General features: G+C 43.5%; 1 protein-coding gene across 4 annotated transcripts in view; it reads right to left on the bottom strand.

Moving 5' to 3' along the window:
• Nucleotides 1-24,694, bottom strand: part of LOC124722091 (ATP-binding cassette sub-family B member 6) — a 132,309-nt gene that overhangs the window by 87,598 nt on the left and 20,017 nt on the right. For all 4 annotated transcript variants that reach the window (XM_047247290.1, XM_047247287.1, XM_047247289.1 and 1 more), the window contains exons 4-7: nucleotides 22,837-22,984; nucleotides 22,554-22,737; nucleotides 22,257-22,423; nucleotides 11,988-12,225 (exon numbers count right to left, since the gene is read on the bottom strand). In XM_047247290.1, the coding sequence (XP_047103246.1) occupies nucleotides 11,988-12,225; nucleotides 22,257-22,423; nucleotides 22,554-22,737; nucleotides 22,837-22,984 (737 nt within the window). The remainder of the gene's footprint in view (nucleotides 1-11,987; nucleotides 12,226-22,256; nucleotides 22,424-22,553; nucleotides 22,738-22,836; nucleotides 22,985-24,694) is intronic.

Consider the following 24,694-nt stretch of genomic DNA (forward strand, 5'->3'; position numbering starts at 1 on the left):
GTCTCCTTTTTACTGTTGCAACAGATATTGTTCTGTCAATTTCTACAAATTCTGCACGAATTTCGGGTGCTGTTTTGAAGCTATTTCTCTTACTGGTAATTCTGATATATTTATCATCACTTTTAGTTGTTTTACGAGGTCGTTCCGGTCTTGGTATGTCCTTATTGCTACTTGTTGTGTTCTGGTAGTGAAGGGTGTATTGCATTACCCCTATACACACACTACACTGTTTCGCAATTTGGCGGGTAGATAAACCTGCTTGGCTAAGTGCTACAATTGCAGCATGTTTTTCTATAGGTATCTCCACTCATGGAGCCATACTAGCAATGTGCACACTTTGATGTCATGAAGGAGCTGATGTGCCGAAACCATGTTATGTAGCACAGCATTGCTTGCCATTCGCTGCGGACATAACATCACTACAGGTAACAATACAGGTGCACCAAATGCAGCGTCTGGCGGCAAATAGGTAAACAAATGTATCAGATGGGTTCCTGTAGTCATGTCCTAGTTCATGAACCACAGGCAACGTATGAGTGGCCAAGTAAGTGGTCCCGACAGTCGGGATACCAGTTACTTTGGAATAAGGCGGGGCATCTCGGACATATTCTGAGTCGTGGTCACCTTTGTGCTCATACGGCAAAGACTACCAAATCCACCAGTTAGTCCCTCAACCGTTAAGGGTAAATCTCAGTGGGACCTGGGGCAAATAAGGCTAGCACCCTGCTTCCCTGGTACTTTAAATATGATGCTGGCAACAATCAGACCAAAATGCCTCGGACCTTTGGAGGTGACGGAGTCCCACCTCTAACTGACAAACCAGGGACTCCTAAGATACGACTTGGCAAACAGATGGTAATGAGATGGGGAGCTATTAATATCAATGGGGGCTACTCTGGGAAGAAGGTAGAGCTGGCAGAGGCTGCAGGTAAGATGGGGCTGGATGTTTTAGCTGTTAGTGACATTCGGGTAAGGGGTGAGAAAGAAGAGGAAGTGGGAGAACACAAGGTCTACCTGTCAGGAGTCAAAGCAGGAATAGCACAATGGAGTGTAGGGCTTTACATCAGGAAAGAAATGGAACTCAATGTAGTTGCAATAAGGTATGTAAATGAACGACTGATGTGGATAGATTTGACAGTGTCTAGCAAGAAAATTAGGATTGTGTCAGTATATTCGCATTGTGAAGGGACAGATCAAGATAAGATGGATAGTTTTTATGACACACTCAGTGATGTAGTTGTTAGAGTAAAGGACAAGGACAGTGTTCTGCTCATGGGTGATTTTAATGCCAGGATTGGAATTCGAACAGAAGGGTATGAAAAGGTTATGGGTAAATTTGGAGAGGATATGGAGGCCAACAGGAACGGGGAAACAACTCTTGGATTTCTGTGCCAGTATGGGCTTAGTAATCACAAACTCCTTTTTTTAAACATAAGAACATTCACCAGTATACTTGGGAAGGCAGGGGAACCAGATCTGTCATTGACTATATAATAACAGATAAGGAATTCAGGAAGACTGTTAGGGACACACGTGTATTCAGGGTATTTTTTGATGACACTGATCATTATTTAATCTGCAGTGAAATTGGTATTGTGAGGCTGAAAGTGCAGGAGGTCAGGTCCATATGCAGGAGGATAAAAGTGGAGAAACTTCAGGATAAGGAAATCAGGCACAAGTACATAACAGCGATCTCAGAAAGGTACCAGTTAGTTGAATGTAGTCAATTACAGTCATTGGAAAAGGAATGGACAAGGTACAGGGACACAGTACTAGAAGTGGCTAAAGAATGTCTTGGAACAGTAGTGTGTAAAAGTAGGATGAAGCAAACAGCTTGGTGGAATGATACAGTCAAGGCAGCCTGTAAACGGAAAAAGAAGGCGTATCAAAAATGGCTACATACCAGAACCCAGGTAGACAGAGAAAGTTATGTTGAAGAAAGAAACAAAGCCAAACAGATAATTGCAGCATCCAAGAAGAAATCGTGGGAAGACTTTGGAAACAGGTTGGAGACTATGGGTCAAGCTGCTGGAAAACCATTCTGGAGTGTAATTAGCAGTCTTCGAAAGGGAGGTAAGAAGGAAAATACAAGTATTTTGGACAGGTCAGGAAAACCTCTGGTGAATCCTGTGGATGCCTTGGGCAGATGGAGGGAATATTTTGAAGAGTTGCTCAATGTAGGTGAAAATACGATCAGTAATGTTTCAGATTTCGAGGTAGAATGGGATAGGAATGATGATGGAAATAGAATCACATTTGAGGAAGTGGAGAAAATGGTCAGTAGATTGCAGTGCAATAAAGTGGCTGGGGTGGATGAAATTAAGTTGGAACTCATCAAATACAGTGGAATGTCAGGTCTTAAATGGCTACACAGGATAATTGAAATGGCCTGGGAGTCTAGACAGGTTCCATCAGACTGGGCGAAAGCAGTAATCGCACCAATCTTTAAACATGGAAACAGAAAAGATTCTAACAACTACAGAGGTATCTCTTTAATCAGTGTTGTGGGTAAAATCTTCTCAGGTATTGTTGAAACGAAAGTGCGAGTATGAGTTGAGGACAAATTACATGAAAATCAGTATGGGTTTAGGCCTCTTAAGAGGTTGTCAGGACCAGATCTTTAGCTTACGGCAAATAATGGAGAAGTGTTAAGATTGGAACAGGGAAATGTATCTATGCTTTATAGATCTAGAAAAGGCATATGACCGGGTTCCTAGGAGGAAGTTATTGTTTGTTCCACAAGATTATGGAATAGGAGGCAAACTTTTGCAAGCAATTAAAGGTCTTTACATAGATAGTCAGGCAGCAGTTAGAGTTGATGGTAAATTGAGGTCATGATTCAGAGTAGTTTCAGGGATAAGTCAAGACTGCAACCCGTCTCCACTGTTGTTCATATTATTTATGGATCATATGTTGAAAACAATAGACTAGCTGGGTGAGATTAAGATATGTGAACACAAAATAAGCAGTCTTGCATATGCAGATGACTTAGTTGTGATGGCAGATTGGATTGAAAGTTTGCAAAGTAATATTTCAGAGCTAGATCAGAAATGTAAGGACTATGGTATGAAGATTAGCATCTCCAAAACTAAAGTAATGTCAGTGGGAAAGAAATATAAACGGACTGAGTGCCAAATAGGAGGAACAAAGTTAGAACAGGTGGACAGTTTCAAGTACTTAGGATGCATATTCTCACAGGATGGCAACATAGTGAAAGAACTGGAAGCGAGGTGTAGCAAAGCTAATGCAGTGAGCACTCAGCTACAATCTACTCTCTTCTGCAAGAAGGAAGTCAGTACCAAGACTAAGTTATCTGTGCACCGTTGAATCTTTCGAGCAACTTTGTTGTATGGGAGCGAAAGCTGGGTGGATTCAGGTTACCTTATCAATAAGGTTGAGGTTACGGATATGCAAGTAGTTAGGATGATTGCAGGTACTAGTAGATGGGAGAAATGGCAGGAGGGTGTCCACAATGAGGAAATCAAAGAAAAACTGGGAATGAACTCTATAGATGTAGCAGTCAGGGCGAACAGGCTTAGATGGTGGGGTCATGTTACACGCATGGGAGAAGCAAGGTTACCCAAGAGACTCATGGGTTCAGCAGTAGAGGGTAGGAGGAGTCGGGGCAGACCAAGGAGAAGGTACTTGGGTTCGGTTAAGAATGATTTTGAAGTAATAGGTTTAACATCAGAAGAGGCACCAATGTTAGCACTGAATAGGGGATCATAGAGGAATTTCATAAGGGGGCTATGCTCCAGACTGAACACTGAAAGGCATAATCAGTCTTAAATGATGATGATGATGATGTAGATAATGTTAATGTACCACAACATTGCTTGTTAGATACTCTCGATGACCATAAACAAAAATCATGACATGTGTACAAGTGTTGTACTATTCCTTTGCTTCCTCAACTGTACCCACTCTATTACACCTTATCTACAGATAACTAGATGATATTTATTGGTTGTATTGAAATTAATGAGTGGTAGTGTACGTGCCAAGCTCCCTAAATATTATGTGGTACTGGGTTTTTACACTGTTGTGAGGATTTTCCTCAGTTCCCAAAGTGAATTTTGTTCACGGACGAAGTGCACTTCAACAGGTAAGGTGTTTTGAAAGCTCAAAATAGCCATATTTGGAATGAAGAAAACACCAAAGCCACATGTACAAGAAGACTTCAGCACACCATCGGCATCAATGTCTGGGCAGGCATCTGCAATGGTCATATGACTGGCCCATAATACAGCCTTCCTCCCTACCTAATGGGTGCCAGGTACTTGATATTGCTGCAAAAAGTGATGGAGTTTTTGAAAGTTGTGCCACTGGACTTTAGGCACAAACTGTGGTTAGATCATGATGATGCAACAGTACATTGTGCAGTTAGTGTCCAAAACCATCTGAAAATAGTCAATGGGAACAGGTGGATCAGTCGAGGTGGACCACATGCTTGGCCACCAAGAAACCCAGATTTAACCCCTTTGGACTCTGTTGTGGAGTTCCTGGTGATTAACCATACACCACACATGTTGGGCAGAGTTTATGTGAACTTACTGCGCAGATACACTGCATGCACCGAAATTGGTGGTTGTCACATTGAACAGCTGTTGTAATATCACAGGAAATAGGAGAGAAATCTGCAGATCTTGTTTTCCTTGTAGCATGGAGACAAAACAGTTTCTGGGCATGGGTTGCTATGTATAACTTTATCTACTAACTCCCCTCTACAACCTCTAGAAGTGTGTAACATTAATTGTGAAACAACCTGTACAAAGTATTTTGAAAGTGTGAATAACAACACCTGTTTTATATAAATTATACTAAAGAGAAAGTTCAATCGTACTACAACTAAAAACCTGCAATTCTGATTTTTTCCTGTCAGAGATGTCTAGTACAGGGTACCTGTAACCTCAAATTACTCTGGGCCCCTTCAGTAACCAGAGTGGCCGTCCATTCCAAGCCCGAGTTAGGATTTGTCCTTGCCCCATACAGAGTGTCTCTACCTCATGCTTCAAAGGGATCACAAAAGCCATTGTTGCTCGTGGACAAATTGTGAAAATTTGTTCTATAGTAGAGCGAGCAATAGTTTGGTATGATGATGTGTTGGGAACATTGAGGATACTACAAGGCTTGTCCATAAAATATGGTCTCTTAAGTGTTGGAGCCGTGAGGTGAGATCTAGGAACACTGGCATGTAGCTTGGCTCCCCCCCCCCCCCCCCCCCCCTTCAAATTCCCACCAACCCGAACCCATTGCGACAGTCTTGACCAGGCAGCCATTTGAGATGGAGCTCCCCACACTTCTCCCTCCAGGTGCAAGTTGTGTGCAGTGATCAGTTTTTAGAGTGCCGAGGGCACTACCCTCACTGACATTCATTGTCAGTTATGCGAAGTCTCTGTGCCACAGTGCAAAGACGTCAAAAATGTTCGAAAATGGGTCAGAGAGTTCAAGGATGGATGCACAGCTGTCCACAACGAACAGCGCCCTGGTCAGTCTTCGGTTTTGGCCAAAACAATTGCAGAAGTGGAGAAAGAAATTCTCGAAGGTAGCCATGTGACAGTTTGTGAGCAGTATGAACGAACTGGTCAATGAAGTCAGTAAGAGTACGACTGACAAGATTTTGACCAAACATTTGCATTATCACAAGGTGTGTGCAAAGACCACAAACAGCAATGTACTGAAGCAGCCTGAAGATTCCTGGAGTGCTGTGCTGAACAGGGCAAGAAAGTTTTGGATTCAGTTATCACTGACAACGAACCCGGATATACCGCACAACACTTGAAACTACGGAAAAGTCTCATCTACATCTACATTTATACTCCGCAAGCCACCAAATGGTGTGTGGCAGAGGGCACTTTATGTGCCACTGTCATTACCTCCCTTTTCTGTTCCAGTCGTGCATGGTTCGCGGAAAGAACGACTGTCTGAAAGCCTCCGTGCGCGCTCGAATCTCTCTAATTTTACATTCGTGATCTCCTCGGGAGGTATAAGTAGGGTGACGCAATATATTCGATACCTCATCCAGAAACGCACCCTCTTGAAACCTGGCGAGCAAGCTACACCGCGATGCAGTGCGCCTCTCTTGCAGAGTCTGCCACTTGAGTTTGCTAAACATCTCCGTAACGCTATCACGCTTACCAAATAACCCTGTGACGAAACGCGCCGCTCTTCTTTGGATCTTCTCTATCTCCTCCATCAACCCGATCTGGTACGGATCCCACACTGATGAGCAATACTCAAGTATAGGTCGAACGAGTGTTTTGTAAGCCACCTCCTTTGTTGATGGACTACATTTTCTAAGGACTCTCCCAATGAATCTCAACCTGGCACCCGCCTTACCAAAATTTAATTTTATATGATCATTCCACTTCAAATCGTTCCACACGCATACTCCCAGATATTTTACAGAAGTAACTGTTACCAGCGTTTGTTCCGCTATCATATAATCATACAATAAAGGACCCTTCTTTCTATGTATTCGCAATACATTAGATTGTCTATGTGAAGGGTCAGTTGGCACTCCCTGCACCAAGTGCCTATCCGCTGCAGATCTTCCTGCATTTCGCTACAATTTCCTAATGCTGCAACTTCTCTGTATACCTCAGCATCATCCACGAAAAGCCGTATGGAACTTCCGACACTATCTACTAGGTCATTTATATATATTGTGAAAAGCAATTGTCCCATAACACTCCCCTGTGGTACGCCAGAGGTTACTTTAACGTCTGTAGACGTCTCTCCATTGATAACAACATGCTGTGTTCTGTTTGCTAAAAACTCTTCAATCCAGCCACACAGCTGGTCTGATATTCCGTAGGTTCTTACTTTATCAGGCGACAGTGCGGAACTGTATCGAACGCCTTCCGGAAGTCAAGGAAAATAGCATCTACCTGGGAGCCTGTCTCTAATATTTTCTGGGTCTCATGAACAAATGAATCGAGTTGGGTCTCACACGATCGCTGTTTCCGGAATCCATGTTGATTCCTACAGATTACATTCTGGGTTTCCAAAAACGACATGATACTCGAGCAAAAAACATGTTCTAAAATTCTACAACAGATCAACATCAGAGATATAGGTCTATAGTTTTGCGCATCTGCTCGACGACCCTTCTTGAAGACTGGGACTACCTGTGCTCTTTTCCAATCATTTGGAACCTTCCGTTCGTCTAGAGACTTGCGGTACACGGCTGTTAGAAGGGAGGCAAGTTCTTTTGCGTACTCTGTGTAGAATCGAATTGGTATCCCGTCAGGTCCAGTGGACTTTCCTCAATTGAGTGATTCCAGTTGCTTTTCTATTCCTTGGACACTTATTTCGATGTCAGCCATTTTTTCGTTTGTGCGAGGATTTAGAGAAGGAACTGCAGTGCGGTCTTCCTCTGTGAAACAGCTTTGGAAAAAGGTGTTTAGTATTTCAGCTTTACGCGTGTCATCCCCTGTTTCATTGCCATTATCATTCCAGAGTGTCTGGATATGCTGTTTCAATCAACTTACTGATTTAACGTAAGACCAGAACTTCCTAGGATTTTCTGTCAAGTCGGTACATAGAATTTTACTTTCAAATTCACTGAACGCTTCACGCATAGCCCTCCTTACGCTAACTTTGACGTCGTTTAGCTTCTGTTTGTCTGAGAGGTTTTGGCTGCGTTTAAACTTGGAGTGAAGCTCTCTTTGCTTTCGCAGTAGTTTCCTAACTTTGTTGTTGTACCACGGTGGGTTTTTCCCGTCCCTCACAGTTTTACTCGGCACGAACCTGTCTAAAATGAATTTTATGATTGCCTTGAACTTTTTCCATAAACACTCAACATTGTCAGTGTCGGAACAGAAATTTTCGTTTTGATCTGTTAGGTAGTCTGAAATCTGCCTTCTATTACTCTTGCTAAACAGATAAACCTTCCTCCCTTTTTTTATATTCCTATTAACTTCCATATTCAGGGATGCTGCAATGGCCTTATGATCACTGATTCCCTGCTCTGTACATACAGAGTCGAAAATTTCGGGTCTGTTTGTTATCAGTAGGTCCAAGATGTTATCTCCACGAGTCGGTTCTCTGTTTAATAGCTCGAGGTAATTTTCAGATAGTGCACTCAGTATAATGTCACTTGATGCTCTCTCCCTACCACCCGTCCTAAACATCTGAGTGTCCCAGTCTATATCTGGTAAATCGAAATCTCCACCTAAGACTATAACATGCTGAGAAAATTTATGTGAAATGTATTCCAAATTTTCTTTCAGTTGTTCTGCCACTAATGCTGCTGAGTCGGGAGGTCGGTAAAAGGAGTCAATTATTAACCTAGCTCAGTTGTAGAGTGTAACCTCCACCCATAATAATTCACAGGAACTATCCACTTCTACTTCACTACAGGATAAACTACTACTAACACCGACAAACACGCCACCACCGGTTGCATGCATTCTATCCTTTCTAAACACCATCTGTGCCTTTGTAAAAATTTCGGCAGAATTTATCTCTGGCTTCAGCCAGCTTTCTGTACCTATAATGATTTCAGCTTCGGTGCTTTCTATCAGCACTTGAAGTTCTGGTACTTTACCAATGCAGCTTCGACAGTTTACAATTACAATACTGATTGCTGCTTGGTCCCCGCATGTCCTGACTTTGCCCCACACCCTTTGAGGCTGTTGCCCTTTCTGTACTTGCCCGAGGCCATCTAACCTAAAAAACCGCCCAGTCCACGCCACACAACCCCTGCTACTCATGTAGCCGCTTGCTGCGTGTAGTGGACTCCTGACCTATCCAGTGGAACGCGACCCCACCACCCTATGGCGCAAGTCGAGGAATCTGCAGCCCACACGGTCGCAAAACCGTCTCAGCCTCTGATTCAGACCCTCCACTCGGCTCTGCACCAAAGGTCCGCAGTCAGTCCTGTCGACGATGCTGCAGATGGTGAGCTCTGCTTTCATCCCGATAGCGAGACTGGCGGTCTTCACCAAATCAGATAGCCGCCGGAAGCCAGAGAGGATTTCCTCCGATCCATAGTGACACACATCACTGGTGCCGACATGAGCGACCACCTGCAGATGGGTGCACCCTGTACCCTTCATGGCATCCGGAAGGACCCTTTCCACATCTGGAATGACTCCCGCCCGGTATGCACACGGAGTGCACATTGGTTTTCTTCCCGTCTCTTGCTGCCATATCCCTAAGGGGCCCCCTTACGCGTCAATGGCAGCATTCTAATTTGTCTGCTAGTAAAGTTATGGGCTGTGTGTTTTGGGACAGAAAAGGTGTAGTAGCATCATTGTGAAAGTTTATACCTACCGGCACAACAAAAGACGCTGCTCACTAATGTGAGACTTTTCAAATAACTGTGTCCTGCCATTCAAAATCGAAGGTGGGGAATGCTGATGACTGGAGAGTGTTTTCATCGAGAGAATTCTTGTTCCCCTAATGCCTGCGCAACAGTCAATCTTCTGGCCCAATTCAGATGGGACATCCTCACCCATCTCCCTACTGTTTACGAAGTGTAAGTCACATCTCGGTGGAATGCATTTCCAGACTGACAGAGTCTAAAATTGAGGTCAAGCGCTACATGCACAATGTGGCGGGAGAGTTCTAAGGCAAGGGTACACACCACACACCACACACCACACACAAAAAATGGTGATTACATCTAATAATAGCTGAAAGTCCAGCCTTTTCATCAATGTAACATTCACTGCCAATACATGTGTATTCTATGTGGAAAAAAATTGAAGGCCTTATTTGCGATAGGCACAACAAAAAAAGATTCACACAATTATAGCTTACGGCCATTAAGGTCTTTGCCAAAACACACACACACACACACACAAATGCAACTTGCAGACACGTCTGCAGTCTCTGAGAACTGAAACTGGTGTGGTTTCAGTTCTCCAAGACTGCAGACGCAAGAGAGAGAGAGAGAGAGAGAGAGAGAGAGAGAGAGAGAGAGAGAGAGAGAGAGAGTGTGTGTGTGTGTGTGTGTGTGTGTGTGTGTGTGTGTGTACTGCTGACAAAGGCCTTAATGGCCGAAAGCTATAATTGCGTGAATCTTTTTTTGTTGGGCCTATCGTGACTCAGCATCTCTGCTATATGGTGATAGCAACTTTCCTTCTCTGGTATTTTTACATTCCATCCTGGATTTTCCATTGTTTGATGAAGGCCTTATTTTACAGACACGCTCATACATACCCAATGCACCATGAGGAGTTGTCAAGGGTTGTTAAGTAGTGGCTCATCAGTCTCATTGGAGAGACTGGGTATGGGGCAGGTTCTGGGAGCACCTATACCCAATATGGTGGCAGTATCAATGATAGTGAAGTAAGTAGGCTTCACTGGACCATACACTGCACCTCCATAATCTAGTCAGAGTATTACGAAGCCTTTTAAACTGGAGCACATATGCCCATTCTGTTCTCCAAGAACTATGGCTAAATCACATCGAACTGTTTAATGCCTAGAGGGCCCTTGTCTCTGATCGTTTAGGTATAGCAGCCACATCAGTTTAGAATCAAATATGATGCTCACAAACCTAACTAACTCTATAATAATATTATAGATTTCGTGAGTTAGAATGGCGTTGCTCGTTTCCAAGGGAACATCACAACATCCATTGAAAATTACTTTTGGGCAAAACGAAATTCGATGGTTTGCTGCAGGCAATGTGCAAGGTCTAATATTTAAAATTCTCATTAATTATTACCTCTTATCCAGTAATTACTTTACAGACTTTTAATCGCAGTTATTCTCAGGAAACTACTGTACCATTGATTTTTTTGTAATTAATGGTCAGCTGCTAATAGTCTTTTGGTCAGCATTGCCGATTCGCTATCAAGGGACCCTGGATTCGATTCTCGGTCAGGTGGGTGATTTATTCCACTCAGGACTGGATGGGCACATTGGCACTGTCACCGACGCACAATCTGCCGTTGTAACCTCAAATAAAAAGACTTGCACCACACAGCCAAACTTCCCAGAAGGGGACTCCCGACCAAAAATACACTATGTAATCAAAAGTACCCGGACATCTGGCTGAGAATGACTTACAAGTTCGTGGCGCCCTCCATCGGTAATGCTGGAATTGATTATGGTGTTGGCGCATCCTTAGCCTCGATGACAGCTTCCACTCTCACAAGCATACGTTCAGTCAGGTGCTGGGAGTTTTCTTGGGGAATGGCAGCCCATTCTCACAGAGTGTTGCACTGAGGTATCGATTTGGTCAGTGAGGCCTTGCATGAAGTCGGTGTTCCAAAACATCCCAAAGGATTCTCGTCAGGAATCTGTGCAGGCCAGTCCATTACAGGGATGTTGTTGTGCAACCACTCTGCCACAGGCCGTGCATTATAAACGGGTGCTCGATCACGTCGAAAGGTGCAATTGCTGTTCAACAGTGGGAAGCAAGAAGGTGCTTAAAACATCAATGTAGGCCTGTGCTGTGATAGTGCCACGCAAAACAGAAAGTGGTGCAAGCCCCCTCCACGAAAAACATGACCACACCATAACACCACGAATTTTACTGTTGGCACTACACACACTGGCAAATGACATTCACCAGGCATTCGCTATACCCACACCCTGCCATCGAATCACCACATTCTGTACCATGATTCGTCACTCCACACGTTTTTCCACTGTTCAATCATCCAATGTTTACCCTCCTCACACCAAGTGAGGTGTCGTTTGGCATTTACCAGCCTGATTTGTGGCTTATGAGCAGCCGCTCGACCACGAAATCCACATTTTCTCACCTCCCGCCTAACTGTCATAGTAACTGCAGTGGATCCTGATGCAGTTTTCAATTCCTGTGTGATGGTCTGGATAGATGCTTTTGGGGGTGTCCGGATACTTTTGAACACACAGTGTACCATGTGCAATTTTTTTGTAGTTAATGAAAGAAAATAGTGGTAAAGTTCTAGACACAATCTTTTATATGACAAAAGAGGTACTACTATATGTGTGACATTAAAATAAACAAGTTATGCATAATTGTCAATCTTTTTCAAACTTACCAATATACAGAATCATGGTGGTGAAAACTATTAAGCCAAACCAACTATTAAAGGCTGAGATGAAGAATACCACAGCAATAATTATATCCACAATTGTAGGTAATATGCTGAACAAAATGTAATTAAGTAGATTGTCTATGCTATCTGTCCCACGGTCCATGACTCTGAGTACTTCACCAGTTTTACGTCCAAGGTGCCATCTTAAGCTCAGACTATGGAGATGTCTGAACAATTCCACCTAAAATTTAAATGAAAGAAAACTTATCTTAGGATCCAACATATGTACAGCACTACATGTTAACCATAAGCAGTAGACACAGATAAATGTTACACAGACTGGTAATGTATTAGAACTGCTCACAACACTTGATAGAAGTCCTTTAAAGTCAGGACAAATAAGAGCCACAAATGCTTGCACATAATTAGAATCAAAAGTTGGGTCATGTAACACGTTGGTGTGATTGCTAACCAACTATTACTGGTATGATCTGAATATGAAACATTTCAGTACTTTTTACTATGGTATCATTCCGAACAGCACAGAAACCATACACTTTAGTACCATTTGGTGAAGTCCTCAGTGTGTGTGTGTGTGTGTGTGTGTGTGTGTGTGTGTGTGTGTGTGTGTGTGTTTATCCTGATCTGATTACTGTCTTCCTTCCCTCTTCAAAATGAGAAACACAGGATTTTACCACTACAGTGTTCTAATGAGCCATTCCATTCATGTGTTACTAAAGATCTGACCTGTCACCACTGCTGCTGCTGCTGCTGCTGCTGCTGCAACAACACAACCTGATGCATGGCAATTAGAATTTTAGCAATTTTATTGCTCACAAATACTTCATTAGGAACTTCATGTACCATTTGGCACAGTAGATTTAACTCTATATACCAGTACTGTATGTTTATTTGTGCACAGACAGCGAGACAGCTACCCGCACCTGACCATCCAACCTGCTATGGCACTGCAGTAACCCACCACTCAAATGCATATGAAGTCATAGTGACAGCACAAACTGCAGTATGTCTCATTTGCAAACATGACTTGTTGCCAAAAGTGTGACACTGCTTGAATACTGCTTTTCATTATACACTCCTGGAAATGGAAAAAAGAACACATTGACACCGGTGTGTCAGACCCACCATACTTGCTCCGGACACTGCGAGAGGGCTGTACAAGCAATGATCACATGCACGGCACAGCGGACACACCAGGAACCGCGGTGTTGGCCGTCGAATGGCGCTAGCTGCGCAGCATTTGTGCACCGCCGCCGTCAGTGTCAGCCAGTTTGCCGTGGCATACGGAGCTCCATCGCAGTCTTTAACACTGGTAGCATGCCGCGACAGCGTGGACGTGAACCGTATGTGCAGTTGACGGACTTTGAGCGAGGGCGTATAATGGGCATGCGGGAGGCCAGGTGGACGTACCGCCGAATTGCTCAACACGTGGGGCGTGAGGTCTCCACAGTACATCGATGTTGTCGCCAGTGGTCGGCGGAAGGTGCACGTGCCCGTCGACCTGGAACCGGACCGCAGCGACGCACGGATGCACGCCAAGACCGTAGGATCCTACGCAGTGCCGTAGGGGACCGCACCGCCACTTCCCAGCAAATTAGGGACACTGTTGCTCCTGGGGTATCAGCGAGGACCATTCGCAACCGTCTCCATGAAGCTGGGCTACGGTCCCGCACACCGTTAGGCCGTCTTCCGCTCACGCCCCAACATCGTGCAGCCCGCCTCCAGTGGTGTCGCGACAGGCGTGAATGGAGGGACGAATGGAGACGTGTCGTCTTCAGCGATGAGAGTCGCTTCTGCCTTGGTGCCAATGATGGTCGTATGCGTGTTTGGCGCCGTGCAGGTGAGCGCCACAATCAGGACTGCATACGACCGAGGCACACAGGGCCAACACCCGGCATCATGGTGTGGGGAGCGATCTCCTACACTGGCCGTACACCACTGGTGATCGTCGAGGGGACACTGAATAGTGCACGGTACATCCAAACCGTCATCGAACCCATCGTTCTACCATTCCTAGACCGGCAAGGGAACTTGCTGTTCCAACAGGACAATGCACGTCCGCATGTATCCCGTGCCACCCAACGTGCTCTAGAAGGTGTAAGTCAACTACCCTGGCCAGCAAGATCTCCGGATCTGTCCCCCATTGAGCATGTTTGGGACTGGATGAAGCGTCGTCTCACGCGGTCTGCACGTCCAGCACGAACGCTGGTCCAACTGAGGCGCCAGGTGGAAATGGCATGGCAAGCCGTTCCACAGGACTACATCCAGCATCTCTACGATCGTCTCCATGGGAGAATAGCAGCCTGCATTGCTGCGAAAGGTGGATATACACTGTACTAGTGCCGACATTGTGCATGCTCTGTTGCCTGTGTGTATGTGCCTGTGGTTCTGTCAGTGTGATCATGTGATGTATCTGACCCCAGGAATGTGTCAATAAAGTTTCCCCTTCCTGGGACAATGAATTCACGGTGTTCTTATTTCAATTTCCAGGAGTGTAGTACAAGAAAATTAGAAATGAGGATTGAGGAAACTACCAACAAACAAATGCTTGCGTAAAGGATTGCCTGCAGTAGATGTTATCAAAATGTATAAAAAGGTCATTTTTATTATTGAATGTATTTTGTTCTTAGCTCCCATAATAAAATGCATAGCTTTTCCTTCTTGGAGGATAAGCTGTTTCTCATCCTGTTGTTCTGACACTGTGGTCCTCCAAAATTTTTGTTTAGCTAATTATCTTTAGTCCACCACTGAAACAGTTGAGGTAAAAAGGCCTGCTGAGAAAAATCCACATAAAAAATCCTTCTTTATGCGAGCCTGTTAGTCATCTCTCTGTAGTTTGCTTATACCGTGATGTCTGGCACTGACATGGCACACACACTGCTGCCAGACACTGATGACAATAGTTTCCTTTGCTTGTCAACAACCATGTACTTATACAGCCCACAGAAACTCTGCAGTGCCCAACCATGCATATTCAGTTCACTAACTACTCTGTATTTTCCATATCTTTTAAATTTCATTTTGACAATCACTTCATGCTACTGCGATATTCACTGATACAACTCTCTCTGTAAAGTGACCTTGTCATCTAGTGAAAGACTTCTTATAAAAAGCAACAAAATGCTTTTTAATGGTTATTTCTATATCATTAGACTGATGTCATCATACACACCAATGATAATCACCTTGCAGAAGTGATTACAGCATGTTATCACCACTGGAATCACAGCAGCCAATGATTTGCAGCAAAATTGTCAATTTATTGAGCTTACTGAAAGCCTAATGCTGTACTGAGTAAACGCATCCATCATGAATTCTTCAAATTTCTTTAGATTTTTTACTTTGTGCAATGGTGCTAACTTGAGTCTATACAACAATTAACTTTGATCATGAGCTTACAATCATTTCAGAAACTTTCACTGGGGTCTTATACTTTCTGCAAATTACCTGCACATAAGAAATAGACACTTAAATGTAGGACCTCACTCATACCAAACAAATCTGGTTTTGTAAATCAGAAGAATCAAAGAGAAGGTCCAAAGTATTTAAAAAAGATCTTATTACACGGTTCTGTCACATTAATGTGACCACTTGTCAAAAGCCTGAATAAGCATATTTTGAAGTGTGGACATGCAGAGAGAGTGTCAATGAGGTTCTGAAAGGTACCAACAGCGATGTTGAGCAGTGCCAACTACAATGCTATGGCCAGCTGTGCTAGATTTCACTGTTACGGATTTACGACGCAAATAGCCTGATCCTGGTGGTTCCACAGATTCTCAAATGGGCTTAAATCTAGGGCTCGGGCAGAGGGCGGGGGTCACCAGGGGACTACGGTAAACTCATCCTGATGCTCTTCAAACCTCACATGTACCTGCAAGCTGTGTGACATGTTGCATTGTCCTTCTGGCTGATGCCACCCCACTGAGGAGAAACAAACTGCATGTAGGAGTGGACATGGTCTCCAAGGATAGACGCATACTTGCCTGATCCACTGTGCCAGACAGACGAGATCACCCACAGAAACATCACCCAGACCATAATGCTCTCCCCCCTGGCCTGGATCCTTCCAACAATTGTTGCAGGGCTGTACACACCAAAGGCCATCAGTCTGATGGAACATAGAGTGTGGTTCATCTGAAAAGGTCGCTTGTCACCACTTATTAGATGCCCAGTTGCAGTACTGATGTGCAAATTCCAGCCTCAATCACCAATAAACAGCAGTCAGCATAGCTGCATAAACCAGGTACCTTCTACAGAGGCCCATACACAGCAACAGTCAGGGGACGGTCATTGAGGAGCCATGGCTGGTAGCCCCTTGGTTCATCTGGGCAGTCAGTAGCTGAACATACTATTTTAGAGGTCGTGCAACTGCAGCCAAAATTCCACACGGTGAATAAAATCTTCTGCACTGGCTGTTAAAATACTTTATAAAAAGTCACTACCAGTTTCATATAAGTAAAGCTGCATCTTGGCCTGTTTAAAAAACCTGAAGATGGCTCTCTACCGACGCAAAAGTGGTAGTGACTTTTTATTAAATGTATTTTAACAACCAGTGTGGAAGATTTATTTTACCAGTTGAATGGTTGGTTGGTTGGATTGTTAAAGGGACCAAACTACTAGGTCATCACACCCTTTATCCTCTGACAGGTCTATATGACTGTAGATCAGAGAGCGTACCGTGCAAAACCCAGAGGCGAAACCCCCAAGGTCTACATTTCCTCTCAGGCCCAGCATGGTACCGAGAGAATGCACAATAACCATGGGGCATAGGGGAATGGTAACTAGTGAATCGTGTTTCATGTAGAGCAATGCAAATTGTGGAAGAGGAGGAAATAAGGTGTTGCAGTTCCAGCAGGTAACAACCACTACACTTCCACTGAATGATCATGTTATGGATGTCCAACTTGGCGTGAAGAGGCCAGGAGGACCAAACGTGCCAAAAGATCACTGCCTGTCACCAGTGGGAATAAAATGACGTTAATGACTACTGGTTCAGAATCCAACAGAATGGGGGGTGGGGGGGGGGGGGGGGGGGGGGGCGGGGGACAGGGGATCCGATACCTCTGGGGTCACCAGTGTAGTCTTGTCCCACTCCCGGTCTTCCTCCCACTCCTGCTCCTCTTCCACCACCACCTAGGACATAAGGTTTCATGTGAGAAGTAAGGTTCCATGTCAGACCTGTATACCACTACTTTAATCACATTAACTTTTTCAGGGAGGAGAATTTCTTCAAAGGCTAAGATAAAAGCATAGCTGTTCGAGTGTCCTGACATCCAGATATTTTTCATTTAATAGCACCATTTTTTAACAGAGTGACTGAATGGTTATGTGTAGTCCTTTATCACCCACAGTTGCCAATTTATTTATGGAGGACTTTGAGGATACAGCACTGAGGACTCCAGTTTTGCAAACAACATGCTTCTGGAGGTACATAAACGATACCTGGTTTTGTGTCTGGTCACAGAGACATGATGTTCAACAGATTTTTAGAGAACCACTACTGTCTTCATCTGAGCATTAAATTTACCATGGAAGTTGAAAGTGATGGGATGCTTACAATAAGCGAGATTGAACTTTGGGACATAGTATTTATCTAAAGCCGACTCGCACCAATTGGTATCTCCATGCTAAGTATCTTAAGTTTAGCTGCAACTGTCTATTTTGGAACACGCAGTTAAGTTTCAGCTCGATTACAGGGTTGCAGCCTCACCGGTCGATTTGGCTACATATCCTGAGTTGGGTAGCACAACATCACAAGCAGTTACAGAAAGAGTGGTTTCCTATAATCACCAACTAATTCTGCCAAAGAGTGAACTGGTTGTGGCAGTAAAATACACTTTAAAAATGCAGTACAAAGGAATTGTCCTAATGGGATGGAAATTTGTAGACGTGATTTGTGTGTATAGACAAACAAATGATCACAATTTCAGAAAACTTAGACAATTTATTTAAGAGAAACAGCTTCACAAATTGAGCAAGTCAATAAGGCGTTGGTTATGCAAGCAGTTATTTTGGCTTGGCATTGATTAATTGAGGTGTTGGATATCCTCCAGAGCTATATTGTGCCAAATTCTGTGCAATTAGTGCGTTAGCTTGTCAAAATACTGAGCTCGTTGGAGGGCCCTGCTCCAAATGCTCTCAACTGAGGAGAAATCCAGCGACCTTGCTGGCTGAGATGGGGTTTGGCAAGCACGAAACAAGCAGTAGAAACTCTCACCATATTCAGGCGGGTATTATATTGCTGGAATGTAAGTCCAGAATGGCTTGCCATGAAGGGCAACAAAACAGGGTACAGACTATTGTCGATGTACTGCTGTGCTGTAAGGATGACACAGATGATGACCGAAGGGATCCTGCTATGAGAAGAAATGGCACCCCAGTCTCCAGATAAATCTTCAGCCTGGAATCTCACTGACTGGTGTAGAATTGCCTTTAGCGACAAATTCCGCTTCGAAATGAGCCCCCATCACCAGCAAAGATGTATTTGGAGGGGTCTCAAACAGTGGTGGGATACCAACCTGACTCGCCCACCACATGACCCTACAAGCAAGAATGGTGGTCTGTGATGTCATTTCTTTTAATAGCAGGATTTCTTTGGTTGTCATCCACAGCAGCTTTACAGCACAGCGGTACATTGATGATATTCTATGCCCCATTTTGTTGCCCTTCATGACAGCCATCCTAGGCTTACATTTCAGCAAGATTGTGCCCACCTCCTCATGGCAAGAGTTTCTACTGCTTGTCTTCCTGCTTGACAAACCCTACCTTGGCCAGCAAGTTTGCTAAATCTCTTACCAACTGGGAAAGTTTGGAGCACTATGGGCAGGGCTCTCCAATCAGCTCATGATTTTGATGATCTGATGCATCAGTTGCACAGAATTTAGCACGAGATCCCTCAGGAGGGCATCCAACAACTCTATCAATCAGTGCCAAGCTGAGTAACTGCTTGCATAAGGGCCATAGGTGGACGAATGCATCACTGACTTGCTCAATCTGTAAAGCCCTCTCTCTTTAATAACTCATGAATTTTTTTCTGAAACTGTAATCATTTGTTTGTCTGAACACACACATTTCATCTACCAATTTCTGTCATATATAGATAATTCCTTTGTGGTGATTCCTTCTTTTTGAGTGTATAAGAATGTGCCTGTCAACGAGAATTATTAGTTGTCGATTCTGCCTCATCATCGAATATTTTTGGACTTAACACTTAAGGCATTTGATTTCAAAGCTGCAGATCATGTTAATTTAGTGATAAACAGTTGTTTGAGCCAACGTTAGGTAAAGTGAGAGATTTTCTGGCTTATATTCATCTTAAGCCACCAGCGACCTCAAAGTTTGGCCATGCTCACCCTTTCCCATTTGCTATGAGATATGTAGTTAAAGCTGAATTAGACAGACTACAGGAATTAGGGCTTATTTCACCTGTAGCATCAAGCCACTGGACAACACCATTGGTAGTGGTTAAAAAACTCAATGGAGCAATTCAGTTGTGTGGCAATTTTGAATCCACAATTAACACCCAGAGTGAGGGGGACATTTATCCAATTGTTCATAATGAGGAGTTATTGGGGAGATTGGCTGTTGGGCACTATTTTTTGAATACTGATTTGCAAGATGCCTATCTGCAGTTGCCCCTCAATGCTGAGTCACAGCAACTGCTCGTTATCAATATGCCATTTGGCTTATGTAAGTTTACCAAGTTACCTTTTGGTGTTGCTCAGCCCCTGGGATTATTCAGCATTTTATTGAGTAGAGAGTTTGTCATATCCTGAAGTGTGCAACGTATCTGGATGATTTAACTGTGACAGGTACCACTAGGCGGATAATATTTGTAAAACTTACAGGTAGTGTTTCAGGCACTGGAGGACAGTGGTCCGCATTGTTAAGTTAGGAAAGTGTACTTTTTTGCATCCACTGTGAAGTATTTACGACATTCCTTAATTAAGGAGGGAATTAAAATCACTGTGACCACATCAGAGCTATTACTCAGTTGCCCATCCCTCTGAACTTAAAGAAGCTGCAGTCATTCTTTGGCTAGATCAACTATTACAATGAATTCATGCCAACTGCCTTAGAGTTCTCTCAACCTCTCAATCAACTTTGCATGAAAGGTGTGAAATTTGTTTGGTAAGATGCTTGTCAATGAGCTTTTTTGTGACAAACACTGTTTACACACTACTCATTTGATCGACAGAAAAGCTTAATACTGGCTGTCGACACATGACAATATGTGATTGGTGCCTTACCGTCCCACAGAAATCCAGATAGATCAGAGCAACCAATTGCTTTCGCATCCAAGACTATCTCGCCCACCCAAACGGATCACTCCCAGATAGAGAGAGACACTAAACATAGCCTATGGTGTTAAGAAGTTTCATTTTCTACTACATGGCTATAATTTCACTTGGTCACAGGTCATAAACTGTTGGTATCATTAGCCAGACTTCCTGACAAGACTGGTCAGAGACTACATCATTGGGCATTATTACTTAGCAATTATTTTTATGATATTCATTTTTGAACCATCGCACAACATGCAAATGCTGGTTCATTGTCCACGTGTCCTGATGCGGAGTTTAATAGGGAGCAAACAGTTTGTTTTGAGCTTGACTATTCATTAAGACACAATCCTGCAAGATTTTCCCATCACCACCAAGGAAGTAGCAGCAGCCGCAAGTCACAAATCAGTGTTGCTGCAGTGGTTCAATCAGCATGGCTCGTGCACCTTCCTAAGGACACCCATCCCAATTTTCCATCTTACTTCAGTATGAAAGAACATCTTAATGTATGTCAGGGAGTGTTGTTGCCTACAATGAAGAATGACAAGTGCCAAATTGTAGATCCAACTTCACTCTGTCCACGGGTCCTCCAGTTGTCACATTCTTCTCACTGGGGCACATTTCATTTGAAAGCATTAGCTTGACATCATGTACACAGGCCTGTGATAAGCACTCATATCAAATGTGCAGTGAGACAGTGTCTCATCTTATCACAGAACCAGGTGGACCCTCCCAGAAATCTTTTGTGGTGGCATCAACTGTCCCAGCTGTTGGATAGAGTGCACGTGGATGTCACCAGTAATTTTCCAGGGGAAATTTGGGTGACACTGGTGGACGCCCTGTCCAATATTCCATATATGGCACAGGTGTCTACCACAACTGCAAGATCTACTATTATGGCACTCCGAACTATATTTGCAACAAAGGGTGCATTAGTCATGCTGGTCTCTGATAATGGCCTCCAGTTTACAGCACCAGAGTTTCAGGCGTCCTGTTGTCACAATGGTATCCGTCATCTAACCACCACTCCCTTCCACCCAGCTTATAACTCCAAGGCAGAGTAGACAGTCAGGTTGCTTAAGACCCAAATGCAATTAGTGGGGGCAAACTAAGCCAGTAGGTGAGGCTCTTTCACATTTCTTAGCCACATACCACACCACCCTGATAAATCAGTGTAGTCAGGTGGAGATGTTGCAGTGACAACAGCCCCATGCATTGTTCAATCTCTTGCACCCTACCCCCAACGCCCAGTAGCCCTATTTTATGCCCCACTTCCTGAAGGCTTTCTTGGTCTGGACTTGTGTACGGTTTTGACAGGTTAGCTCGCTGGTCATTAGAACTCACTGTTGACAACTTGGTTAGGCCCAGACATAGTGTAGTGTTTTCCTCAAGTTTGTGAATTTATACTTTTTAACCCATACACCAGGAAAGAGTTGCTAAATTTGTCTAACAGTCTTCACAATCTCTCATCATACAGCTTCATTGGAGGCCATCCAATCTCGAGAGTCAGTCATTTTTGCCCTGCCAGTGCAGCACTACAACAGCAAGATCGTGCACTCAAATTTTGTGCTACATTTCACCTGCATGGTTTAGTAAGAGGGGGACCAGTCAACAAGTACAAGTAGAAAACAACCGCAGCAAAACCCTCCTCAGTCTCATGATATGTAACTACAGCAACAAGGATGAAGCCAGTATAGCACTAATGTACAAGTGGCACCTTTATTTCTAATATATGCAACTCTCGTCATGAGGCTCATACTTGCTCTGTTTCTATTCTCTAATCTGTATACAGCTTTTCATCGACACATATAAACATATATAAAAGTATCGATTTTAATGTATACTGCGAGTATCATGTGTCATTACACTCTATCACATAAGCATATTTTTGATTGTTACAATTATTTTATGTTATACTGACACAAAACAATACCTCATGCTACACACCCGTGAGAAAACAGTAACAAACCTCTATTTCACGTGTAGTGTACTGCTGAACGCGTATCCACAGAAAGGACCGTAAATTATTTAATAATCCCATTCCTCCAGTCCCTCCACCTTGTAGAAACTTAAATGCTACGTATGTTAATATATAGTCCCAACGAAACACAACAGGTTCGTCTGCCATGCTGTCAACTGCAACAAAAATCCCAACACATGATCTAATAAATATAGTACACAGTTAGTTGTTAACTTACTTGCTACACCATATTATGATATATGTGATGAAAATGACGACATGGCTTGAGGGACAGAAAATACTAACCTATTAATTTGCTGTAGATAGGGACATAGAGATTTATAATACGGCCTCCTGCTAGGAGTAGTAAGCAAAAAATTACTCTCAGTTCCAGCAGAATACTTTTCTTTGGCCATAAGAATGGGAAAAGTTTCTTTAGCTTACTCCAAAAATTCCTGAATGTGGAACCCTGAGAAGTGGTGTCATTTCCCTGTAAAAGGGAACATTTAATATTATTACAATAGTAATGTTTATTCTCATACATGCACATACTTTCACTAAATCAAAGTTGAATGGCACAATAACCTACCATGGAGATACGTAGGTCACTGTGAGAATGCAGCTGAGAGTAACTTGATGGTGATAAAACACCTGGTGCACAGAACCCAAGAATAAAAAGTGCAAAACAGCCTGTGTACCTCAAACCAAATAAGACCAACTCAATTTTCTCAGATAAACTGAAAATGAGAGGAAAAAAGTCAGTGTCATTGATATCATCATTCTGATAATTTCATAATGAAAAACTATTCATAGTTTTCAAAATTTTCATGGTTGTCTGCGGGGGTTTTTGTGGCATGTTAATGCAATGAAATCTCCACACGTTACTTGTTGTATAAGATCACACTGTAAGCACAATGTTCTGAAAATGCTCTTCTCTTGTGCCATCTTCAGACAAAGTCTGTGAAAGCAATTTTCAGATTCCGAAAGTTTGTGCCCACACTATAATCTCATGAGGCAAGAAACCTGTGAAGATTTTATTGCAATATTCAACCAATAATAAGACAAAAACCTTTAAAATTGTGGCTTGTTGACCACTGATAAAAATGTGAAGGAATCATCCACTCCAACAAATGTTAAGCTCTATAGGGGTGTGTGTAATCTCACTCTCACCCCCCCTCCCCCCCCCCCGCCTCCTTTTCCACAATCGCCTCAAACCATTCTAAGAAACCACCTGAGGCTACATAAACCTGCTCCACACAGCACAGAGTCCAGTTCCTAATTCAGGTTATGATTACAGCCCACAGTCTAATTTGGCACAGCAAATTTGTGCATCACTCTCAAACCTCGGTGTATTCAGTTCAGGTTAGTTATTTGCTGCAGTTGTAAAATTCAATCTGCTGTGGCGATTTTATTCTACATTTGTCATATTGTAAAATTAAATGGTTGTTTTTAAAAGATAGACTGAAGCGTAGGTTTAAAGGTGTTGCAACAAAATCTTGCACTGAAAGTTCAAAGGTGGTTCACCCAGAAAATGTGGCATCACCCTCAAGGATTTCCAACAGAGACAGATTCAAGAAGGTGATGTAATGACTCCAAGCTTCATGGTTTCAAGCAGTAAGATATCTAACGACCCCCTACAGGTGAAAAAATTATAATGAATCTTTCATGAATTTAGGATTTGCTGATTCTAACAGCTCACTTCTCTGTATGTTATGTACTAAGCTACTTCTGAATAGTTCCATGGTACCTGCTAAGATGTGCTGACATTTAGAAAACGCTGTTGATGATGCGGGCTTCAATCCATAACCAGGTTTGAGGGAGGGAGGGATGGATCCATAACCAGGTTTGAGGGAGGGAGGGATGGATGGATGGATGGATGGATGGATGGATGGATGGATGGATGGATGGATGGATGGATGGATGGATGGATCCATAACCAGGTTTGAGGGAGGGACGGGAAGTGAGCGAAAGACCAATGGCAGAGAAAGTGCAATATGCAGCACTAAAATGAGTAGGGGAACCATAATTAAGAAGACTCAGGTCATGGGCTGCAAGAAATTGGTCAATGGGGGGTAATGGGCATTAAAATCCACAAGGTGGAGGAAGGGAAGGGACAGGGAGGGCAGTTAGGGCAGCAGGTGTACGTGACATGTCAGGAGGGAGACAGAGATTGCAATCCATGACCACAGAGTCCAAGCAGACCCAGACGGCAACTGCTTCCAATGTGGTATGAAGGAAGATCCATGTATTTACGTCATCAGTATGGACCAATTTGCAAACACCACAGGGAGCTGCAAAGAGCCACCCCTTTTCCAACAGAAAGCACGCAATCCACAAAGGGTCAGTGAGTGAGCATCAGCAATACAAGATTCCTGGAGAATGACACAAGTTGCTGAGTCAAAGGAAATAAGGGATTGCAACTCCGAGAGGTGACAGTAGTATCCATT

Source organism: Schistocerca piceifrons, chromosome X, assembly GCF_021461385.2.
Source record: "Schistocerca piceifrons isolate TAMUIC-IGC-003096 chromosome X, iqSchPice1.1, whole genome shotgun sequence".
In the NCBI taxonomy this organism is placed as follows: Eukaryota; Metazoa; Arthropoda; class Insecta; order Orthoptera; family Acrididae; genus Schistocerca; species Schistocerca piceifrons.